We start from the raw sequence: 23,025 nt of genomic DNA, 5'->3' as shown, positions 1-23,025 counted from the left end.
TGAACTGTAAACAGTGATCCATCAGCTTCCAGTTCATGGCAGGGCTGTGCCATGGTGGTTCCCAGGTTGTTCCTGACCATCCAAACCAATTTCCTTTCAGCTGAGGGTGACAGTTTGGGTTTTCTTGAAGCAAAGTGGCTTGGCAAAGTGACTACACCTCACAATAACTTACATACAATTGTTTGAACTGATCTTGGAATTTGCAGTTGTTTAGAAATAACTCCAAGAGACATTCTGGAGTTGTGTACATCTGCAATCCTCTTTCTCAGATCTGCACTGAGCTCCTTGGACTTTCCCATTTTACTGGGTGTTGGTCAATCCAATGAGTGCTGTAAACAAACCCTTTTTATGAAGGCACAGAGAAGCTACCAGTTGTAGTCAATCATGATCACTAACAGGAAGTTAAGAGACCTTGGCCTTGGCAAGATGAGAGACATTTTGGAAGTTTCAGCACCTCTGAATTAATAATCTAAGTGAGCGTATGTAAATTTTTGACCCTGTATGTATAATTTTGACCCTGGGTTAATTTCAGAAAACCCAAAGAAATTTAAAACTTGTGAACCAAATTCTAGTGTTTTTTTTTAATTAAAGCTATATGCTGTACAGTCATTCTGCCACAGAAAAAGAACAGTTCAAAGAAATTACTGAAAGCCCAAATATTGCCATGACGTTTATATCCAAGATGACATTCATGTCACTGTATGTAAACTTCTGACTACAACTGTATCTATTTAACAAACATATGCCTGGCTTTTTAAAATTTATTTTAAGAATAGCCCTTTAAACACTATCTGAATGATCGTAACTTAGATGGACAGTGGATGTTACGCACATGGCACAATTTTTGATCGGCGCGCATGATGGATTTGGGAAGAGTTACAGTGAAAATATTTTCCGTGTTTAACTTTGAGTTTAAGCCTTTCCATCAGTACATGATAGTAAAATTTTAATTTTATCTTATTAGAGTGACATTGGATTAAAATACCAGCACCAGTTTTGTCACAAAACGGGTCTCCAAAACAGCGCATTATTTGACGAAGACACTGATTTTTTTTTTTTAATTCAGCAAGATACCTTGCTCATTTTATCAATACTATCTAACAGACATACAATGAATAAAAAATATATTTGGTTTTTATTTCTATTTATTCTCACTCATGCTACACAACCACAAACCTGGCATATGGCATTTGTAACCCCTTATCAGAGAAAGAGCCCTAAACTCTTTGCAATGTTTTGTTTATCATTATGTGCATGAATGCTTAGCACTTGTAATTTCATATTATTTATGTTACAAATATTTTTGTTGTTGCACTGAACTTTTTTTTATGTAGAACCCCAAGTATCAGCAAGTGATGAAGCCAAAATCTCTTCAAAGGTAGACAATGAATCAAATAATTAATTTATCAATTATGTCTCATCACAATACAAAATATACTGATGAGCTATAATATTAAAATCACTGACAGGTGAAGGTTGATTATCTCATTACAGTGGCACCTGTCAGTGGGTGGGATATATTAGGCAGCAAGAGAACAGTTAGTTCTTGAAGTTGATGTGTTGGAAGCAGGAAAAATGAGCAAGTGTAAGAATCTGAGTGACTTTGACAAATTGTGATGGCTCGATGATTGGGTCTGAGCATCTCTAAAATGGTACATCTTGTGGTGTGTTCCCAGTATGCAGTGGTTAGTACCTACCAAAAGTGGTCCAAGGACGGACAATCGGTGAACCAGCGACAGGGTCATGAGTATCGAAGGCTCATTGAGTCGCATGGGGCACGAAGGATAGCCCATATGGTCCAATCCCAGAGAAGAGCTCATCATCATCATCATCATCATGCAGTCCGTCGAAACGATGATGACTGTTTCATTTAGGTCTAGTGAGGGAAACTTTGTCCCACCAACTCTGCTTGTTCCCAGCCAGTTGTTGCCAATGTTTAATATCAATGTCTAGTAGGATGGCCCCATGAGGACAGTTGAAAGTCACACCTGGAGGACACTCTGGACTCTTACAGTAATGCTTTTATGGCTGAGGACTACAGGTGACTTACTAACTTTAGGACTGCAGTTGTCATGAACAGTTTTGCACTCAAGTTTCCATCAATGAAGAGTTTATAACATCAACGAAACAGACTTCATGTTAAAACTGTTAACATGACATGCTGTCTGTTGTTGCCCAAATGAGGATGGGTTCCCTTTTGAGTCTGGTTCCTCTCGAGGTTTCTTCCTCATGTCGTCTGAGGGAGTTTTTCCTTGCCACCATCGCCACAGGCTTGCTCATTGGGGATAGATTAGGGATAAAATTAGCTCACGTTTTAAGTCATTCAAATTCTGTAAAGCTGCTTTGCGACCAGTGATGGGAATAACGGCGTTAGAAATAAACGGCGTTATTAACGGCGTTACTTTTTTTAGTAACAAGTAATCTAACTAATTACTTTTTACATCGTTATAACGCCGTTCCCGTTACTTACAATAAAATACTATGCGTTACTTTATTAAAGCTGTTCTCATCTGGCACGCTGCTCGTTCAGCCTTTCTTTCCTCTGCTTTAGTGTGGGGCGGGGAGACGCGAGACAACGGCACAGTAAGCCAATCAGAGTAGATTTGGACAGCATACGCAGGTAGGCTCCGCCTACTGCACTACTGCACACACTTTCAATCAGAAGACACAGCGATGGCGAGCGGTCAGCCCAACACTGCGTTTTCACATTGGAAATACAGCCATTACTTTTCATTACTTGAAATAAAAGGCAAAAATGTCTGTGCAATGCACATTATGTCGAGGAACAAAGCGTTTGTTCTCATCAGTGGCCAGTAATTAGTAACATAACAATTTTAATAACTACAAAAATTTTTTATTAAATTTGATAGATGTCTTATCTCACATTGTCCCACAAAAATATTAATATAGTGTAGATAACGTTATTAATTGGTTCTGTTAAGTGTCCATTTCAGTCATTAAACACATTTAACATTCACTTTTATTATGATTACACTAATTCTCATCTCATCATCTCTAGCTGCTTTATCCTTCTACAGGGTCGCAGGCAAGCTGGAGCCTATCCCAGCTGACTACGGGCGAAAGGCGGGGTACACCCTGGACAAGTCGCCAGGTCATCACAGGGCTGACACATAGACACAGACAACCATTCACACCTACGGTCAATTTAGAGTCACCAGTTAACCTAACCTGCATGTCTTTGGACTGTGGGGGAAAAACGGAGCACCCGGAGGAAACCCACGCGGACAACATGCAAACTCCACACAGAAAGGCCCTCGCCGGCCCCGGGGCTCGAACCCAGGACCTTCTTGCTATGAGGCGACAGCGCTAACCACTACACCACCGTGCCGCCATGATTACACTAATTGAATTAGATTTTTTTTTTTTTTTTTTGGGGGGGGGGGGGGGGTAACACAAAATGTAACGGAATAATTACTTTCCCTGGTAATTAGTTACTTTTATGACAAAGTAACTCCGTTACTAACTCAGTTACTTTTTGGGAAAAATAACTAGTAACTATAACTAATTAATTTTTGAAAGTAGTGTGCCCAAAACTGTTTATTGTTTTTAAAGATTTTTTTGGGCTTTTTCCACCTTTATTGGATAGGACAGTGTAGAGACAGGAAATGAGCGAGAGATGGGGAGGGATTAGGAAATGACCTCGGGTCAGAATCGAACCCAGGTCCCCAGATTTATGGTATGGTGCCTTATCCACCTGAGTTCTCCTTCCTTGGACCACTTTTGGTCAGTATTAACCACTGCATACCGGAAACACCCTACAAGATGTGCCATTTTGGAGATGCTCAAACCCAGTCATCTAGCCATCATAATTTGTCAGAGTCGCTCAGATCCTTACACGCGCCTATTTTTCCTGCTTCCAACACATCAACTTCAAGAACCGACTGTTCTCTTGCTGCCTAATATATCCCACCCCTTAACAGGTGCCATTGTAATGAGATAATTTACAGTTATTCCACGAAATCGAGTCGTACATGAGCTGATAGCTGATGAGGCACGTAGCACCGAGTCGGCTATAAGCCATGTACGACGAGATTGAGTGGAATAACTCTTTTATTCTATCCACATTCACTGGATTTTGAGAAACAGAACATTTTTATTTTTATTTGTTGCAAATTCGATAAATCATTTCTGCTTAGAATGTAAACAAACCAGCGAAATGACAGTAGCAATTTGTGAAAAACATGATAATAATAATAATTCTTGAAAAATAAAAGAAGATACATTCTTACCATCAAATACTTTTATTCCATATTATTTTTTGGGGGGGTTGTATTTTTTGGGGGGGGTTTTTGTTTTCGAGTAGAGTTTTTATTTCGTCCTCGGTTGGTTCAGCAAAACGCTCCACCATTTTGTTTTTCTCTACTCATGGTATATGAGCTGATAGCCTAGTAGTAGCCAATCAGAGCGCACGATTGCTTATATCCAGTGAATATGGATAGAATAATCAGTGTTATTCACTTCATCTGTCAGTGGTTTTAATGTTATGGCTGATCGGTGTATATTATTCATGTTCTAACTCTTTACCTTTTCATGTTGAAAGGTTAAAAGGTCGGATGAAGATGATGATTGCACATGCAAAGACTTACATGACAACAATAAGGCTAAAATTAAAATCAAGTAAGACACTGACCTATTATTTATCCCACTTTTTTACTCTTGTATTTTTTTTAACTTTCATGATATATTATTGTTTTATTCCTTTTCTCCTCTCACTCCTTATTTTCATATCCCATGGATGGATAAAGCAGCGGTTGCTGTATGTGTGAAGACGTTGTACAGTATAAACTAGTGCATTTCATTTTTTAAACCGCTTCCCTTGCAACAAAATTCTTTGCTGTATTTCCTTTTTTTCAGGTGTTTGACAAACTGTAATAATGAAATAAATGTCAACAGTGATATTTCTCTACAATCAGACCCAAAGGACGTGACAAGCGTTGAGTGGTTTTTCGTACAGAGGAACGGTGAAGTAAGTTTTTAACTACAGGTTAAAAACATAGAATTAGCAAAAAAAAAAAAAATCAGCTTTATAAAGACTTTTTGATAATTACTCTGTTGCTTTACTTTTACACTGAAATTATTCCTGAAATGTAAATGAGCATGTATAAAATAGTAAATAGTACAGCTTTTCAAGAATTTCTGCAAATCTCTTTAAGCATGTTAGATGCTTTGGCTCTTGTATATGCACTGAAGGTTATTTGTTTAATTCTATTTAGATTTTTTTCATTAGTATTTTTTTTTATCTAGCCGCTTGTATGTATAAGTATAATTTTATCATGGTATCTTTTTTAAGGTTGTTATATCTCCATGCAACGAAGACAGTGACAGTCAAATACATCTGAGTGTAAGGCTTGGAAATTCGAACATTTATAATGTTTCAAGTACAGTCTTGAAAACACTTCTTCTTTCTGACACCACTATTGTAGTAAAAGGTATTTTTTAGGGGGGGTTATTATTATTATTATTATTATTATTATAACCCTAAATCCAAAAAAGTTGGGACGCTGTGTAAACTGTAAATAAAAACAGAATGTGAAGATTTGCAAATCATGGAAACCCTATATTTCATTGAAAATAGTACAAAGACAACAGATCAAATGTTGAAACTGAGAAATGTTATTGTTTTTTGAAAAATATATGCTCATTTTGAATTTGATGTCAGCAACACGTTTTAAAAAAGTTGGGACGGGGCATGTTTACCACCAGTGGCAGCTGGTAGTCTTTCAAACAGGGGAGGCTGGTCGGTTACGATATTTCCAGATTTTAAAAGAAAAAAGAAAAAACACATCAATTTTGCCCATACTCTTGCCTCTGATCTGGCTGATTGTTGGCAGGGTCACAAACTGTGAAATAACAGGTTCTTTTGGCCCATTAGCCTACTGTCCAATATACATGATGGTGGTGTTGGGGGGAGGGGTATATTTTAACATTTTATATTTTAAAATTGTGGCATGTTGTTTAAAAATTGATCATTATTGAAAGCAGCTCTTTGTCAGGAACCTCAGCAGTAACAGCAGAGTGCTCTGGAATAGGCACAAGCACTGACCTTGGGGAGTCAAACATAGAGCTGGGTGCCACACATTTCATTCAATGACACTTTCCCTATATTTTACTTATTTTGACTGAGAAATGTTTTATTGACAATTTTGATAACCCTTCACTTTTAATCCAGGTCTGTAGTGTGAAATGTTCTCGGCTGTGTTTTTGTTTAAAAATGTTTTCCAAATTGTAGCTGTGTTTAATTCATATCCAGAAAAATATATATTCCAATATAATATACTCAGCATAAACATTTTAAATAGATTCTATATTTTTGGTCCATCCATGACATATTACTAAAGTAGCCTATTTACTGTTGTTGATGTGGGTCACTTGCTGTTAGCCAATTCACTTTCTCGTACCAGGAGAGCTGAAAGGAACGAGTATTATTCCCTACCTTTTTCACCAAGTCAATTTGAGGCGTTGGTCTACCCTGCTCTTTAATTTTAATTTTTTCCTTGAAAGGAAGACTGGCAAATGGCTTCACCAAAATTAAATCAGCAATGCTTGGCATCCGTGCGCAGCTTTCTTGCTAGCTGACTAGCCCCCTCAAGTTCAAGTTCAGTCACTCAAATAAATGAAATTTCTGGAACTAAGATAGCAAACTTGACAACACTATATTTACACTTTATTTACAGTGAAAATATATACAAACTAAAAAAGCTGGTAGAAACCGTATGTAATGAATGAAATCGAAATGTAAGCTGATCTCTTACAATACACCACAGCACTTGCGAATCCGCATGGGACTGAACTGAGATTCACTGCTGCCTGTCTATATTTGAAACAAGCTGTCAATCAAAGAAAACATCCGGCCGCTTTCACCAATCACCAGTCTCCTCGCGGAAAGCTTTGCCATGTCCCTCCCACTGTGAGGCTGGGAGTCCGTGGGAGTCCGTGGGCGGGCGTTTTCGCAGTATTTGTCCAATAATCGTCTTGCATTTTGATATTGAAAAGCGCATAGCTCCCAAATGCCATTGAAGTGCACTGAGGCTGGGCTGCATCGCGCTGTCACGAGGGGGAAAAACTCACGCACACATTAGGTGAACTGGGGAAAGTTATAAGGGAATGATTTCGCACTGTAGTTGGGTTGAGCACATATATTTCTATGATTCTGGATCTGAAATAGCAATGCTCTAAGGTCGGCTATAACATAAGCCTAGCGCAATTCATCCTACATGATGTTCGTCATTTTTAGAGGAGGCTGAGCCTCCCTCGTTGTCTTGGAGCAATCGCCTGTGTTTACCATTGTGTTGCATCACCTCTACTTTTAACAACACTCTGTAAACGTTTGGGAACTAAGGAGGCCAATTGCTGTAGTTTTGAAAGAGAAATGTTGTCCCATTCTTGCCTGATATACAATTTCTGTTGCTCAACAGTTCGGGGTCTCCTTTGTCATATTTTGCACTTCATATTGCGCTAAATGTTCTAAATGGGAGACAGGTCTGGACTGCAGGCAGGTCAGTTTAGCACCCAGACTCTTTTACTACTACCATGCAGTTTTAATATGTGCAGAAAGTGGTTTGGCATTGTCTTACTGAAAGAAGGAAGGTCTTTCCTCAAAAAGATTTTGTCTGGATGGCAGCATATTGCTCTGAAACGTGTTTATATCATTCAGCATTAATGATGCCTTCCCAGATGTACAAGCTACCCATGTCATGTGCACTAATGCCCCCTCATACCATCACAGATGCTGGCTTTTGAACTGTGCGCTGATAACAAGCCGGATGGTCCCTCTCCTCTTTAGCCTGGAGGACGTGGTGTCCGTGATTTCTAAAAAGAATTTCTACTTTTGATTCGTCAGACCTCGGGACAATTTTCCACTTCACCTCAGTTCATCGTTAAAGAGCTCGGGCCCAGAGAAGGTGGTGGTGTTTCTGGATATTGTTTATATCTGGTTTTAACTTGCATTTGTGGATGCAGTAATGAACTGTTTTCACAGACGATGGTTTTCTGAAGTGTTCCTGAGCCCATACAGTGATTTCCACTACAGACACGTGTCTGCTTTTAATGCAGTGTCTCCTGAGGTCCTGAAGATCACAGGCGTCCAGTGTCAGTTTTCAGTCTTGTCTCTTGCATACAGAGATTTCTCCAGATTCTCTGAATCTTTTAATGATATTATGGACCAGAGATGATGTGATCCCCAAATTCTTTGCAATTTTACACTGATTAACGTCATTCTTAAATTGTTGCACTGTTTGCCCACGCAGTCTTTCACAAAGCAGTGAACCCCTCCCCATCTTTACTTCTGAGAGACTCCGCCTCTCTGGGATGCTCTTTTTATATCCGATCATGTTGCCAACAACCAAATTAGTTTTTTTTCTGCATTATACAATTTTTTTCAGTCTTTTGTTGCCCCTGTCCCAACTTTTCTGAAAGGTGTTGCTGACATCAAATTCAAAATGAGCATATATTTTTCAAAAAACAATAAAATTTCTCCGTTTCAATACTTGATTTGTTGTCTTTGTCCTATTTTCAGTGAAATATAAGGTTTCCATGATTTGCAAATCTTCACATTCTTTTTTTATTTCTGTTTTACACAGTGTCCCAAATTTTTTGGAATTGGGGTTGTATTATTAGCAACTATTTATTCTCCATTTCTTGCAGGATATATAAAGAAAGACGTCGGTTATGGTTGCTACAACATTCAACTCCCCATACCCACCACACCAGCCAAGAATCCACAATCCACAAACCAAAAACCAACCAAATTCACGGTGAGCCCACAAACCAGAAGTACAGCCACCAAAGTACTTCAATGTACAAGTGATCTACCCACGCCCAGCTGTAACATTTCCCCTAACAATGGGGATGTTTTCACTCTGTTCAACATCAGCTGCATCATAAACCAGGATTTTTGCTGTTCTGGGCTTTGCTCATTCTCTGTGAAAACCTCTAAAGGTGAGAGCATATACTGTATCCTTTTTGTTATTTTCATCCGAGTTGTTATTGTCTTAAGGACAACATCATTTTGTCTTACTTCGGTGATTACAGGTGATTATGTACATCATGGCAATCAGATGACCATGCCAAACTTGTATCTTCCTCGGGGTAGAATTCAGCTAGTGGTCACTATTACAAATACTGCTGCTCAGACAATCAGGACTACACTCCCTGTTGAAGTCAGTCTATAAGCATTATGTTTTTAGTCCAAATATGATTAAAGCTAGACGGCCTTTTGATTTCATAAAATCGACAAAATTTAGTTCCCTCTGAAATTTGGTCATTGTTATATATGTTTATTTCTGTAATATCTCAAAAAAAAAAAAAAAACCAACCCCAGGCCATTCTGTAGCTGGGAAATTATTTAATTTGCACATTATTTCCCTAGCAAATAATGTGCATGAAATCACTCGCTTCACACAGTTAAGCAGACAGAGGATGTCTGCGTGCGCATGCACAGATTTGCTTTCTTTTTCTTCTTTTGGGTTTTACGGCAGCTGATATCCACAGTGTTGCATTACTGCCGTCTACAGGTTTACCTTTGAGCGTGCACTGACAGTTCCATCATTCTGTCACTAAACGAACAGCTGATCACACCGAGGTGCTCGCTGACCGCCGTTATTTATTGGTTTGGCCCTGCGTTTCCTTTCCTTCGTATATAACATAACGTCTTTTCTTCTCGCTTTCCGTTACTGTAGTCGGTCTTTCACGTTTCATTCGCACACCCACACACGTCCTCCATTTTTCTCTCCTGTTTCAAAATGTATCCCACAATGCTTTGCGTGAACAGGGAAAGCCCACCACATGATGCATGATGTAGTATCTTGAATTGGGTCATGGTGAAGCAGGAAAAAATAGCGGAGAATTTAGGGCCACGTGACCCTAAATTCATTAGCTGTCCTATTTTTAAAAAAAAACTAATAAACTTCGAAGTCTGTGATTGAAATTCAGTAGCTTTCAGTCCACTAAACAAAAATAATTGGGTGTCAGGAAAATTCTTATTTTATGACCTACACTTGAAAAATCTGAAAGGCAGTCTAGCTTTAATCATGTTGGTTTAGTCGCTCTTTGACCATTTCTAAAAATCTATTTGGCACTATCTATATGTAACATTGTAAATGCTTACTTTGTACCTTCCCATTCCAGGTCAAAGACTACACCAATGACTCCATCACAGCTGTATGGAATACTATGTCACAAGTCGTGTCCATGCAGCAAGCAGGGACGCTTTCAGCCCCCATGATGGCGAGGGTGTTTGATACCATTTTGGATAAGATGAACAACAGTTATAGTGAAGATGATAAGAAAAAGGTATCATGATATTTTGCTTTCAGACAGACTTTTAAATGCATTGAGAACCATTTCAATGGTTCTGCTTCTGTTGTAAAATTCTGGTGCTCGCACCATACCTCACCTCCATCATTTCTTTCTTAAGCTTGTAGAGAGAATGTCTACATCTTTGTACGCTGCGGTTGCCAATGAAACTACGGTCTATCTTCAAGAAGAGATAAAGAGCATTTCTTCCACTATGCTAAGCCTTGTCACACATGAAAATCACCTGATGCCTAATGCCTTGGTAATGAGGGTGTTAATTATGTAGTTACACAGTACTTCTTAGTATTTCTGACCTGGTTTTTTTTTTTTTAATCCACAGACAGCAGCATACGGTGTCCTTGAACACATTAGCAATAACCAAATGGCTTTGTCAAATGGGCATGGAAATGATATCGGAGCCAGTGCAGCTTCGCTTATTGTTTCTTCAGCCAGTATTCTCTTCAAAGTTTCTGATAAAATTGACCAACAGGTACCAACAACAAACCACCTACCTAAATAAACAACTATCAGCACAAATACTGTATAATGTGATGTACAGAGATTCTATTGGATGTTTCTTCTTTTTCAGACCTCTGAATCATTACTCAAGACAATGAACCAAGTACAGAGTGCCATGCTCCTTAATAAATCGATAAACACAGAGCCAATATTACTCAATTCTCCACTGATTAATCTGTATGTGAATAGGTAAGAGGATGCTAAGAGCAAAATTGAAATATAAAGACATCTCTCAAAAACGTGCTAGTACAGTGGTGCCTGAAAGTTTGTGAACCCTTTAACATTTTCTATATTTCTGCATAAATATGACCTAAAACATCATCAGATTTTCACACAAGTCCTAAAAGTAGATGAAGAGAACCCAGTTAAACAAATGAGACAAAAATATTAGATTTGGTCATTTATTTATTGAGGAAAATGATCCAAAATTACATATCTGTGAGTGGCAAAAGTATGTGAACCTTTGCTTTCAGTATCTGGTGTGACCCCCTTGTGCAGCAATAACTGCAACTAAACGTTTGCGGTAACTGTTGATCAGTCCTGCACACCGGCTTGGAGGAATTTTAGCCCATTCTTCCATACAGAACAGCTTCAACTCTGGGATGTTGGTGGGTTTCCTCACATGAGCTGCTCGCTTCAGGTCCTTCCACAACATTTTGATTGGATTAAGGTCAGGACTTTGACTTGGCCATTCCAAAACATTAACTTTCTTCTTCTTTAACCATTCTTTGGTAGAGCGACTTGTGTGCTTAAGGTCATTGTCTTGCTGCATGATCCACCTTCTCTTGAGATTCAGTTCATGGACAGATGTCCTGACATTTTCCTTTAGAATTCGCTGGTATAATTCAGAATTCATTGTTCCATCAATGATGGCAAGCCATCCTGGCCCAGATGCAGCAAAACAGGCCCAAACCATGATACTACCACCACCATGTTTCACAGAAGGGATAAGGTTCTTATGCTGGAATGCAGTGTTTTCCTTTCTCCAAACATAACGCTTCTCATTTAAACCAAAAAGTTCTATTTTGGTCTCATCCTTCCACAAAATATTTTTCCAATAGCCTTCTGGCTTGTCCACGTGATCTTTAGCAAACTGCAGACAAGCAGCAAAGTTCTTTTTGGAGAGCAGTGGCTTTCTCCTTGAAACCCTGCCATGCACACCATTGTTGTTCAGTGTTTTCCTGATTGTGGACTCATGAACATTAACATTAGCCAATGTGAGAGAGGCCTTCAGTTGCTTAGAAGTTACCCTGGGGTCCTTTGTGACCTCGCCGACTATTACACGCCTTGCTCTTGGAGTGATCTTTGTTGGTCGACCACTCCTGGGGAGGGTAATATTGGTCTTGAATTTCCTCCATTTGTACACAATCTGTCTGACTGTGGATTGGTGGAGTCCAAACTCTTTAGAGATGGTTTTGTAACCTTTTCCAGCCTGATGAGCATCATCAACGCTTTTTCTGAGGTCCTCAGAAATCTCCTTTGTTTGTGCCATGATACACTTCCACAAACACGTGTTGTGAAGATCAGACTTTGATAGATCCCTGTTCTTTAAATAAAACAGGGTGCCCACTCACACCTGATTGTCATCCCATTGATTGGAAACACCTGACTCTAATTTCACCTTCAAATTAACTGTTAATCCTTAAGGTTCATATACTTTTGCCACTCACAGATATGTAATATTGGATAATTTTCCTCAATAAATAAATGACCAAGTATAATATTTTTGTCTCATTTGTTTAACTGGGTTCTCTTTATCTACTTTTAGGACTTGTGTGAAAATCTGATGATGTTTTAGGTCATATTTATGCAGAAATATAGAAAATTCTAAAGGGTTCACAAACTTTCAAGCACCACTGTAGATGTACATGGTGCCCAGTAATGAACTGGTGTCCCATCCAGGGTGTATTCCTGCATTAGGTTCTTGGGACAGGCTCCAGATCCACTGCAAACCTGACCAGAATGGAGATGAATGAATGAACAAATGAATAAATGAACTAGAAGGGTGCTCGGTAGAGTGCATACCTCCACCAAGCCACATATTATCAACATCAAAATCAAAGCACTCGAAGCTCAGATAATACTAAAGCTGTACACCAAATTTCATCCAAATCCATTCACTACTTTTTGAGTTACGTTGCGAACAGACAAAAAAAAAATCCTGGATCTGCATACATATCCAAATTTGCATTAAAATCTAATTAATTGTTCCTTGGCCCATGGCTCACCTTTCTTCCAAATTTAATCAAAATCTGTTCACTATTTTTGGAATTACATTCGGAATAGAAAAAAAAATCCTGGATCCATATACATATCTGGATTTGCATCAAAATCTAATCAATGGTTCCTTGGCCCATGGCTCACTTTTCCTCCAAATTTCATCACAGTCTGTTCACTACACTGTTAGAAATAGGGGTACAGTAAGAGTCCATTTCTGTACCCCATTGTACAACCTACACTAATGTACCCCTTAGAGCTTATTATTGGACCTCAAGGGAACTATGTGTACCTTTTTAGAGTCAAAAAGATGCATATATGTTCCTAGGCAGTATATAAAGGACACAAATAAATCCCTTTGAGGGTACTGCCCCACTGACAAGACATTGTACCCCTAAAGGTAGAGTGATATACTTTATTTTCTGAGAGTGTACTTTTGGAATTATGTTGGGAAATGACAAAAAAAAAACAATCTTGGATCCACATACATATCTGGATTCGCATCAAAATCTAATCAATTCTTCCTTGACCCATGGCTCACCTTTCCTGCAAATTTAATCAAAATCCGTTCACTACTTTTTGAGTTACATTGGGAAATGTCATCTCATCTCATTATCTCTAGCCGCTTTATCCTGTTCTACAGGGTCGCAGGCAAGCTGGAGCCTATCCCAGCTGACTATGGGCAAAAGGCGGGGTACACCCTGGACAAGTCGCCAGGTCATCACAGGGCTGACACATAGACACAGACAACCATTCACACTCACATTCACACCTACGGTCAATTTAGAGTCACCAGTTAACCTAACCTGCATGTCTTTGGACTGTGGGGGAAACCGGAGCACCCGGAGGAAACCCACACGGACACGGGGAGAACATGCAAACTCCACACAGAAAGGCCCTCGCCGGCCACAGGGCTCGAACCCGGACCTTCTTGCTGTGAGGCGACAGCGCTAACCACTATACCACCGTGCCGCCCATTGGGAAATGTAAAAAAAAAATAAATAAATAATAATAATAATCCTGAATCCACATACATATCTAGATTTGCATCAAAATCTATTCAATGGTTCCCTGGCCCATGGCTCACCTTTCCTCCAAATTTCATCAAAATCTGCTCACTACTTTTTGAGTTATGTTGGTAACAGATAAACGAATGGAGGCAAAAACATAACCTCCTCCAATAAAGTTGGCAGAGGTAATGAATGAACATGTAACATGACGTAGTACTCAAGCAGATAAACTAGCTTTTTTTATTCAGTCAAATCCACTAATTGTATCCAGTATCCTCCACAGTAGGGTTCAAAATACATGCAGGCGAATCAAACAAGAATAATCCACATTCAAACCCAAGAGAAACAGTTGAGAGTCAAAATCAGGAAGTACAACAAAACTGAACTTGGTTGGAAGACATGGGTTCAGTTTTAAGGACCATAATGCATGATAAGACTTCACAGTGCAAGAAAGAAACAGCAGGGCATGAAAAAACAGAGCAATCAGAAGGTAACACAGAAGAGGTGAACACAACAGGGTAACGAACCAATGACAGGACAGGACAGGGACAGAGACAAGTTTAGAACTGAAAAAAAAAAAAAAAAAATTTGCATGAACACATGGCATCAGTCACCATTGTTAAGAGTGATACCAAAAGCAAAAGTGTGGTTAAATAATATCAGATATGAATATTTAAAGTGAATATATGGAGTTTTTCTGATGTGAGTGTGTAAAGTCAGATTTACACTGTACATCAAGAGTATCAGGATAAACTGGGAAAGCAGAGCAAAAGGAAGTGTGACAGTGTTTTGTTTGCTTTTTTCCTCTTCTAGGCTGACACCAAATCATCTCAATGAGTCCCAAATCAGCAGTGGGAACATTTCAGCTGCCTTCTCACTTCCATCTTCAGTTTCTCGTCTGGTTCCTTCAGATGAGCCAGTGAATTTACGAGTGAGTTTCCTTTAATTTGCTACTCTCTGACCATTTGATTCATGCCTTGTGATTATATAAAGCTGTCTCTCTCTATGAATAAAATCAGCAAACACATTTACTGATTAAAAAACGAACAAACGTGTCAGTCAGCAAGCCAGAAATTTTGACTCTCATTCACAGTTACTTGTTATCTTGTCTATTTTGTAGACAAGATAATTCTTTTCATAATTTATGTCTTTTATATGGTCACAGATGATGAGCTTTGAGAAAAACCCTTTTGCTTGGAACCAAGATGAAGAGATTACTGGAACAGTTGGGAGTCTCTCTCTTACCAGGGATAATGGCTCTGTTATTCCAGTGGAAAATCTTGATGAGGAAATTGAGGTATAAAAATCTCACGGCCAAAAATGTACTGTATTGTGATTCTTACATGATAAGCTATTATTCCATGTTTGTGCTAGTTTTCTGTTTTTAAACATTAAACTCCTCAGAGCATGAGCATTGATCTTTCCTCCAGGTTGTCCGTTTTCCTCCCAAGGGCTAAAACGTGGAATGGTTGACTGGCAACTCTGAATTTCCTCTAGATGTGAATGCCTAGCATCTATCCCAAGGTTTAAAGACAAAAGGTTTAAAGACAATTCCAGTTCACAATCTAAAATTCCATGTCAAAACAGACAAAGGCCTAACACGGCAATCCATGATTAATTCAGAAAAAGGGTACGTCCAAAGAATAGATTCTAAACAAGACAAGGGTTAAGAATACAAAAATAGTAATCACTAGATAGAAGATACACAAACAGAGATGTTGGCAAGACTTCGCAATGATTCAGTCTTTGAACTGGCTTTATGTACAGCCCCAATTCCAAAAAAGTTGGGACACTGTGTAAACTGTAAACACAATAGAATGTGAAGATTTGCAAATCCTGGAAACCTTATATTTCATTGAAAATAGTACAACATATCAAATGTTGAAATTGAGAAATGTTATTGTTTTTTTTAAATATTATATATTATGTATGTATGTGGGCGGCACGGTGGTGTAGTGGTTAGCGCTGTCACCTCACAGCAAGAAGGTCCGGGTTCGAGCCCCGTGGCCGGCGAGGGCCTTTCTGTGCGGAGTTTGCATGTTCTCCCCGTGTCCGTGTGGGTTTCCTGCGGGTGCTCCGGTTTCCCCCACAGTCCAAACACATGCAGGTTAGGTTAACTGGTGACTCTAAATTGACTGTAGGTGTGAGTGTGAATGGTTGTCTGTGTCTATGTGTCAGCCCTGTGATGACCTGGCGACTTGTCCAGGGTGTACCCCGCCTTTCGCCCGTAGTCAGCTGGGATAGGCTCCAGCTTGCCTGCGACCCTGTAGAACAGGATAAAGCGGCTAGAGATAATGAGATGAGATGTATGTATGTATCACTGTCGCCTCACAGCAAGAAGGTCCGGGTTCGAGCCCCGGGGCCGGCGAGGGCCTTTCTGTGCGGAGTTTGCATGTTCTCCCCGTGTCCACGTGGGTTTGCTCCAGTTTCCCCCACAGTCCAAAGACATGCAGGTTAGGTTAACTGGTGACTCTAAATTGAGCGTAGGTGTGAGTGTGAATGGTTGTCTGTGTCTATGTGTCAGCCCTGTGATGACCTGGCGACTTGTCCAGGGTGTACCCCGCCTTTCACCCGTAGTCAGCTGGGATAGGCTCCAGCTTGCCTGCGACCCTGTAGAACAGGATAAAGCGGCTAGAGATACTGAGATGAGATATATATATGCTCACTTTGAATTTGATGTTAACAACATGTTTCAGAAAAGTTGGGACAGCAGCAACAAAAGACTGTAAAAGTTATGTAATGCTAAAAAAATTTTTTTGGTTAATTGGCAACAGGCCAGTAACAAGATTGGATATAAAAAGAGCATCCCAGAGAGGCGGAGTCTCTCAGAAGTAAAGATGGGGAGGGGTTCACTGCTCTGTGAAAGACTGAGTGGGCAAACAGTGCAACAATTTAAGAATAACATTCCTCTATGTAAAACTGCAAACAATTTGGGGCTCACATCATCTCTGGTCCATAATATCATTAAAAGATTCAGAGAATCTGGAGAAATCTCTGTATGCAAGAGACGAGGCTGAAAACTGACATTGGACGCCTGTGATCTTCAGGACCTCAGGAGACACTGCATTAAAAGCAGACACGTGTCTGTAGTGGAAATCACTGTATGGGCTCAGGAACACTTCAGAAAACCATTGTCTGTGAAAACAGTTCATTACTGCATCCACAAATGCAAGTTAAAACCAGATATAAACAATATCCAGAAACACCGCCACCTTCTCTGGGCCTGAGCTCTTTTACGATGGACTGAGGCGAAGTAGAAAATTGTCCCGAGGTCTGACGAATCAAAAGTAGAAATTCTTTTTAGAAATCATGGACACCACGTCCTCCAGGCTAAAGAGGAGAGGGACCATCCGGCTTGTTATCAGCACACAGTTCAAAAGCAGCATCTGTGATGGTATGAGGAGGCATTAGTGCACATGACATGGGTAGCTTGTACATCTGGGAAGGCATCATTAATGCTGAATGATATAAACACATTTCAGAGCAATATGCTGCCATCCAGACAAAATCTTTTTGAGGGAAGGCCTTCCTTCTTTCAGCAAGACAATGCCAAGCCACTTTCTGCACATATTAAAACTGCATGGCTTTGTAGTAAAAGAGTCTGGGTGCTAAACTGACCTGCCTGCAGTCCAGACCTGTCTCCCATTTAGAACAGTTAGCGCAATATGAAGTGCAAAATATGACAAAGGAGACCCCGAACTCTTGAGCAACAGAAATTGTATATCAGGCAAGAATGGGACAACATTTCTCTTTCAAAACTACAGCAATTGGTCTCCTCAGTTCCCAAACGTTTACAGAGTGTTGTTAAAAGTAGAGGTGATGCAACACAATGGTAAACACGCCCCTGTCCCAACTTTTTTGAAATGTGTTGCTGACATCAAATTCAAAATGAGCATATATTTTTCAAAAAACAATAAAATTTTTCAGTTTTGATATTTGATCTCTTGTCTTTGTACTATTTTCAATGAAATATAGGGTTTCCATGATTTGCACATTATCGCATTTTTTTGTATTTACAGTTTACACAGCGTCCCAAATTTTTTGGAATTGGGGTTGTAGTCCATGAACAGGAAATTGTGATGAGTGTAGAATGAGTGGTTAGTATGTCAATCAGGGGACCTCTGCTGTTGTGTACCAGGTGGATGTGACACACCTAGTATTCCAGGGATAGTCTCCGGATCCACTGCCACTCTGACCAGGATAAAACGCATACTGAAGATGAAGGAATGCACACTGTCATTTATTAAATTAAGTTTATAAATGTGTCTTCCTGTTTCCAGATTTTTTTACCATCACTGGGTGCTGTGGCTTCAAACAGAACATTTCTGAACCTGACAACTCACAGCACTATGGCTATCAATGTGACTGCTCCAAACAGTACTCTGGTGGTGAAATTGGAGCCTTCAGATGAGACACCTTTGATGTTACATCTGGGATTTCAATACTATCCAAATGACACCAGATATGAGGCCAAGATCCAATTCCCTCAACCAGATGTCTCACAAGGTGGACTGCTCTACCATTGTTCTAACATAATGAATGACGAAGGACAGTCATGAAGAAGATTTATATCTATATTTCTCCACAGAGATCAAATATACGTGGGTGCTGAACCCCAAGGATGTAGCACTAGAAGTGGGAGTTTACTATCTTCTAGTGAGGCCTATTGTATCAGCAGGTGTGAACTCCTCAAACGCGTCAGTGTTCATCACATCAGCTGCCGCTAGCTGCAAGTACTGGAATGAGAAAAACAACAGCTGGAATGAATATGGCTGTCGAGTGAGTTACATGACAAGTTGACATTTGTGATTTGTGATTAAAAGCCCACTAAACCTATGATTATGTTGTCTGTCCTTCGGCGTAAATTGTATTTTGATTGGCTACCATACACCGATTATCCATAACATTATGATCACTGACAGGTGAAGTGAATAACACTCATAACAGTGGAACCTGTCAAGTGGTGGGATATATTACGCAGCAATGGAACAGTCAGTTCTTGAAGTTGATGTGTTGAAAGCAGGAAAAATGGGCAAGCATAAAGATCTGAGTGACTTTGACAAGGGCAAAATTGTGATGGCTAGATGACTGGGTATGATTATTTCATTATAATGGCACTTGTCAAGGGGTGGGATATATTAGGCAGCAAGAAAACAGTCAGTTCTTGAAGTTGATGTGTTGGAAGCAGGAAAAATGGGCAAGCGTAAGGATCTGAGCAACTTTGACAAATTGTGATGGCTAGATGACTGGATCTGAGCATCTCCAAAATGGCACATCTTGTGGGGTGTTCCCAGTATGCAGTGGTTAGTACCTATCAAAAGTGGTCCAAGGAAGGACAACTAACCGGTGAACGGGCGACAGGGTCATGGGCACAAAGGCTAGCCCATATGGTCCAATCCCAGAGAAACGCTACTGTAGCACAAACTGCTGTAAAAGTTCATGCTGACTAAAACAGAAAGTTGTCAAAGTGGCTCAGATCCTTACGTTTGCCCATTTTCTTGTCCAGTGAGCCTTGGCCACCCATGACCCTGTCGCTGGTTCACCGGTTGTCCTTCCTTGGACCACTTTTGGTAGGTACTAACCACTGCATACTGGGAACACCCCACAAGATGTGCCATTTTGGAGATGCTCAGATCCAGTCATCTAGCCATCACAATTTGTCAAAGTTGCTCAGATCCTTACGCTTGCCCATTTTTCCTGCTTCCAACACATCAACTTCAAGAACTGACTGTTTTCTTGCTGCCTAATATATCCCACCCCTTGACAAGTGCCATTATAATGAAATAATCATACCCAGTCATCTAGCCATCACAATTTTGCCCTTGTCAAAGTCACTCAGATCCTTATGCTTGCCCATTTTTCCTGCTTTCAACACATCAACTTCAAGAACTGACTGTTCCATTGCTGCGTAATATATCCCACCCCTTGACAAGTGCCATTATAATAAGATAATCAATGTTATTCACTTTACCTGTCAGTGATCATGATGTTCTCACTGACTGGTGGCTTTAAAAATCTACTTTTAGTTTCTACCCCAAAGATATCTTGGGGAAATAATTGATGACAATGTAAATAAACTACCTTGTTCACATTCATTACACCCGCAACTGTATTTCACATGTGACTTCTCAATCACTGCTGCTAATGATATATCTGAAAATATCAGCTCAAACGGAGATCTAGGGTGTGTGTCACTCTGTGTAATCACCTGACCTGATTGTCACTGTTAGGCTGTTTGAATCTGCAGTCTGGGCTTGAAAGAAATCAGCCCCAGCCTTGCTTCTCACTTCTTCACCATTCTGTGTACTTTTCTCTTTAACGTTAGTGGTGGTGTTGTGCTCAGTTCCACTAAAATCCAAAATCTAATCTACTTAAATATATTTGGTAACACCAAATAATCTATTGGGGTGCTTAGCCCTGCTATTCCATTTATACCAGCCATCCTTGCTGCATATTGGAAATTAGTAGATAATATACTTTGTCAAACCAATCTCTTAGTATATCATTTTGTCCCAACCATTATCTGTAACTGCATATCCTGTGCAGGGTCGCGGGGAAGCTGGAGCCTATCCCAGCTGACTATGTGCGAGAGCTGGGGCACACCCTGGACAAGTTGCTAGATCATCGCAGGGCTGACACATAGAGACAAACAACCATTCACACTCACATTCACACCTACGGTCAATTTAGAGCCACCAATTAGCCTAACCTGCATGTCTTTGGACTGTGGGGGAAACCGGAGCACCCGGAGGAAACCCACACAGACACGGGGAGAACATTCAAACCCCACAAGGAAAGGCCCCCATCAGCCACTGGGCTCGAACCCAGAACCTTCTTGCTGTGAGGCAACTGTGCTAACCACTACACCACCGTGCCACCCATATCATTTTGTTCTTATGAGTAATTCTAATTTTCAGGTTGGCCCTCGCACCACATCACTGGTTACTCAGTGCCTGTGCACGCACCTGACAGCTTTTGGGAGCTCGTTCTTTGTCATGCCCAACACGGTTGACGTGTCTCGCACTGCTGAGCTTTTTTCTACATTTGTCAACAACCCCGTGGTAGTATGTTTTGTTGGTGCCCTATTCCTGGCCTACATTATAGCAGTGATATGGGCATACAGGAAGGACCTTCAGGACAAAATAAAGGTAGAGCAATCGATAAAGTGTCATCTTACGGTACATACAAACATGATCTATAAAACATATAAAAATAACAATCTATATATCTCTATCAATTCTGTCCTGACATCATGTTTAAGGTGAGAATCACAGTGCTAGAAGATAATGACCCATTGGCTGAATATCGTTACTTAGTGGCTGTCGTTACGGGGCATCGCCATGGAGCTGCCACCACGTCTCATGTCAGTATTCCCATTTCTGTGTTCATCCACAGCAGCAGTTCTATTATTGTGTTATGTACATAATATTTCAGCTGTATTGTTGCACCTGCAGGTTACACTGACGCTAATCGGCACTGTTTGGGAGAGTAAGCCTCACCATCTGACTGATCCAGAAAAAACTGTCTTTACTAGGGGAGGGGTGGACATATTTATGCTCACCACTCCTTTCTCTCTTGGAGATCTGCAAAGCATCAGGCTGTGGCATGACAACTCTGGCGAGCATCCTGATTGGTAGAGTGGATGGATGTGTAGATTATGCATATTGTCCACCGCACAAGTCCCTGTGAATGAGTTGTTACTATAGAAATGACAGAATGACCGCATTAATGTAAACCTGTGATCTGAAATACAGCTGCCACTATTAGCAGAGCTGCTGTTACTGAAAACACCTTCTAACCAATCAGAACAAAAGTTGTGTTCAAATCCATTACTTGCAGATGGTGAGTTGTTGTATATGCATAAAAAGGATCTCTTATAGTCAGCACCCAATTTCTATTTATCAGGTATGTCAGTAAGGTGATGGTGCAGGATCTGGAGACTGGACAGACATGGCATTTCTTGTGCAATTCATGGCTGGCCATTGATTTTGGGGGCTGCACTCTGGACAAGGTGGTCCATACAGCATCTGAGAAGGACTTAAAAAGTTTCCAGTGAGTAGAATAATTTTCTTCAAATAACATTTGTACAACCCCAAATGGGGGCGGCACGGTGGTGTAGTGGTTAGCGCTGTCGCCTCACAGCAAGAAGGTCCGGGTTCAAGCCCCGTGGCCGGCGAGGGCCTTTCTGTGTGGAGTTTGCATGTTCTCCCCGTGTCCGCGTGGGTTTCCTCCGGGTGCTCCGGTTTCCCCCACAGTCCAAAGACATGCAGGTTAGGTTAACTGGTGACTCTAAATTGACCGTAGGTGTGAATGTGAGTGTGAATGGTTGTCTGTGTCTATGTGTCAGCCCTGTGATGACCTGGCGACTTGTCCAGGGTGGACCCCGCCTTTCGCCCGTAGTCTGCTGGGATAGGCTCTAGCTTGCCTGCGACCCTGTAGAAGGATAAAGCGGCTAGAGATAATGAGATGAGATGAGATGAGACAACCCCAAATGAGAAAAAGAAGAAAGCATCCATCCATCCTGTGCAGGGTTGCAGGCAAGCTGGAGCCTATCCCAGCTGACTATGTGCGAGAGGTGGGGCACACCCTGGACAAGTTGCTAGATCATCGCAGGGTTGACACATAGAGACAAACAACCATTCATACTCATGGTCAATTTAGAGCCACCAATTAACCTAGCCTGCATGTCTTTGGACTGTGGGGGAAACCAGAGCACCCGGAGGAAACCCACACAGACACGGGGAGAACATGCAAACTCCCATCATCAGCTTAAAGAAAAGGGGGGGGGCCAAGGACAGGTAGTTCTTGGGGTTTCTTCTGGCTAACTCACAGATGATGTTAACTGCTGCTGACTGCACACCTGGGTCAGGGTCCTCAAGTTTCTCTTTGATATGGGGGAAGGCAGGTCACAGGGATTCGGGGTACTTCAGGAACACCTTTATACATGATAAGCACAGCCTTCTTT

At 40.7% G+C, this 23,025-nt stretch overlaps 1 protein-coding gene across 1 annotated transcript in view; it reads left to right on the top strand.

The window, feature by feature from the left end:
* pkd1l2b (polycystic kidney disease 1 like 2b) overlaps positions 1-23,025 on the top strand; it is a 68,400-nt gene that overhangs the window by 22,267 nt on the left and 23,108 nt on the right. The window contains 18 exon segments of the mRNA XM_060941903.1: positions 1,335-1,378; positions 4,562-4,638; positions 4,876-4,987; positions 5,312-5,450; positions 8,665-8,958; positions 9,052-9,198; positions 10,178-10,311; positions 10,436-10,576; positions 10,655-10,804; positions 10,904-11,022; positions 14,874-14,991; positions 15,226-15,357; positions 18,341-18,566; positions 18,649-18,839; positions 20,978-21,208; positions 21,322-21,423; positions 21,515-21,693; positions 21,966-22,112. Coding sequence (XP_060797886.1) covers positions 1,335-1,378; positions 4,562-4,638; positions 4,876-4,987; positions 5,312-5,450; positions 8,665-8,958; positions 9,052-9,198; positions 10,178-10,311; positions 10,436-10,576; positions 10,655-10,804; positions 10,904-11,022; positions 14,874-14,991; positions 15,226-15,357; positions 18,341-18,566; positions 18,649-18,839; positions 20,978-21,208; positions 21,322-21,423; positions 21,515-21,693; positions 21,966-22,112 — 2,683 coding nt within the window.

This window comes from Neoarius graeffei, chromosome 15 (assembly GCF_027579695.1).
Source record: "Neoarius graeffei isolate fNeoGra1 chromosome 15, fNeoGra1.pri, whole genome shotgun sequence".
Classification (NCBI taxonomy): domain Eukaryota; kingdom Metazoa; phylum Chordata; class Actinopteri; order Siluriformes; family Ariidae; genus Neoarius; species Neoarius graeffei.
This window is presented reverse-complemented; position numbering and strand designations above follow the sequence as displayed.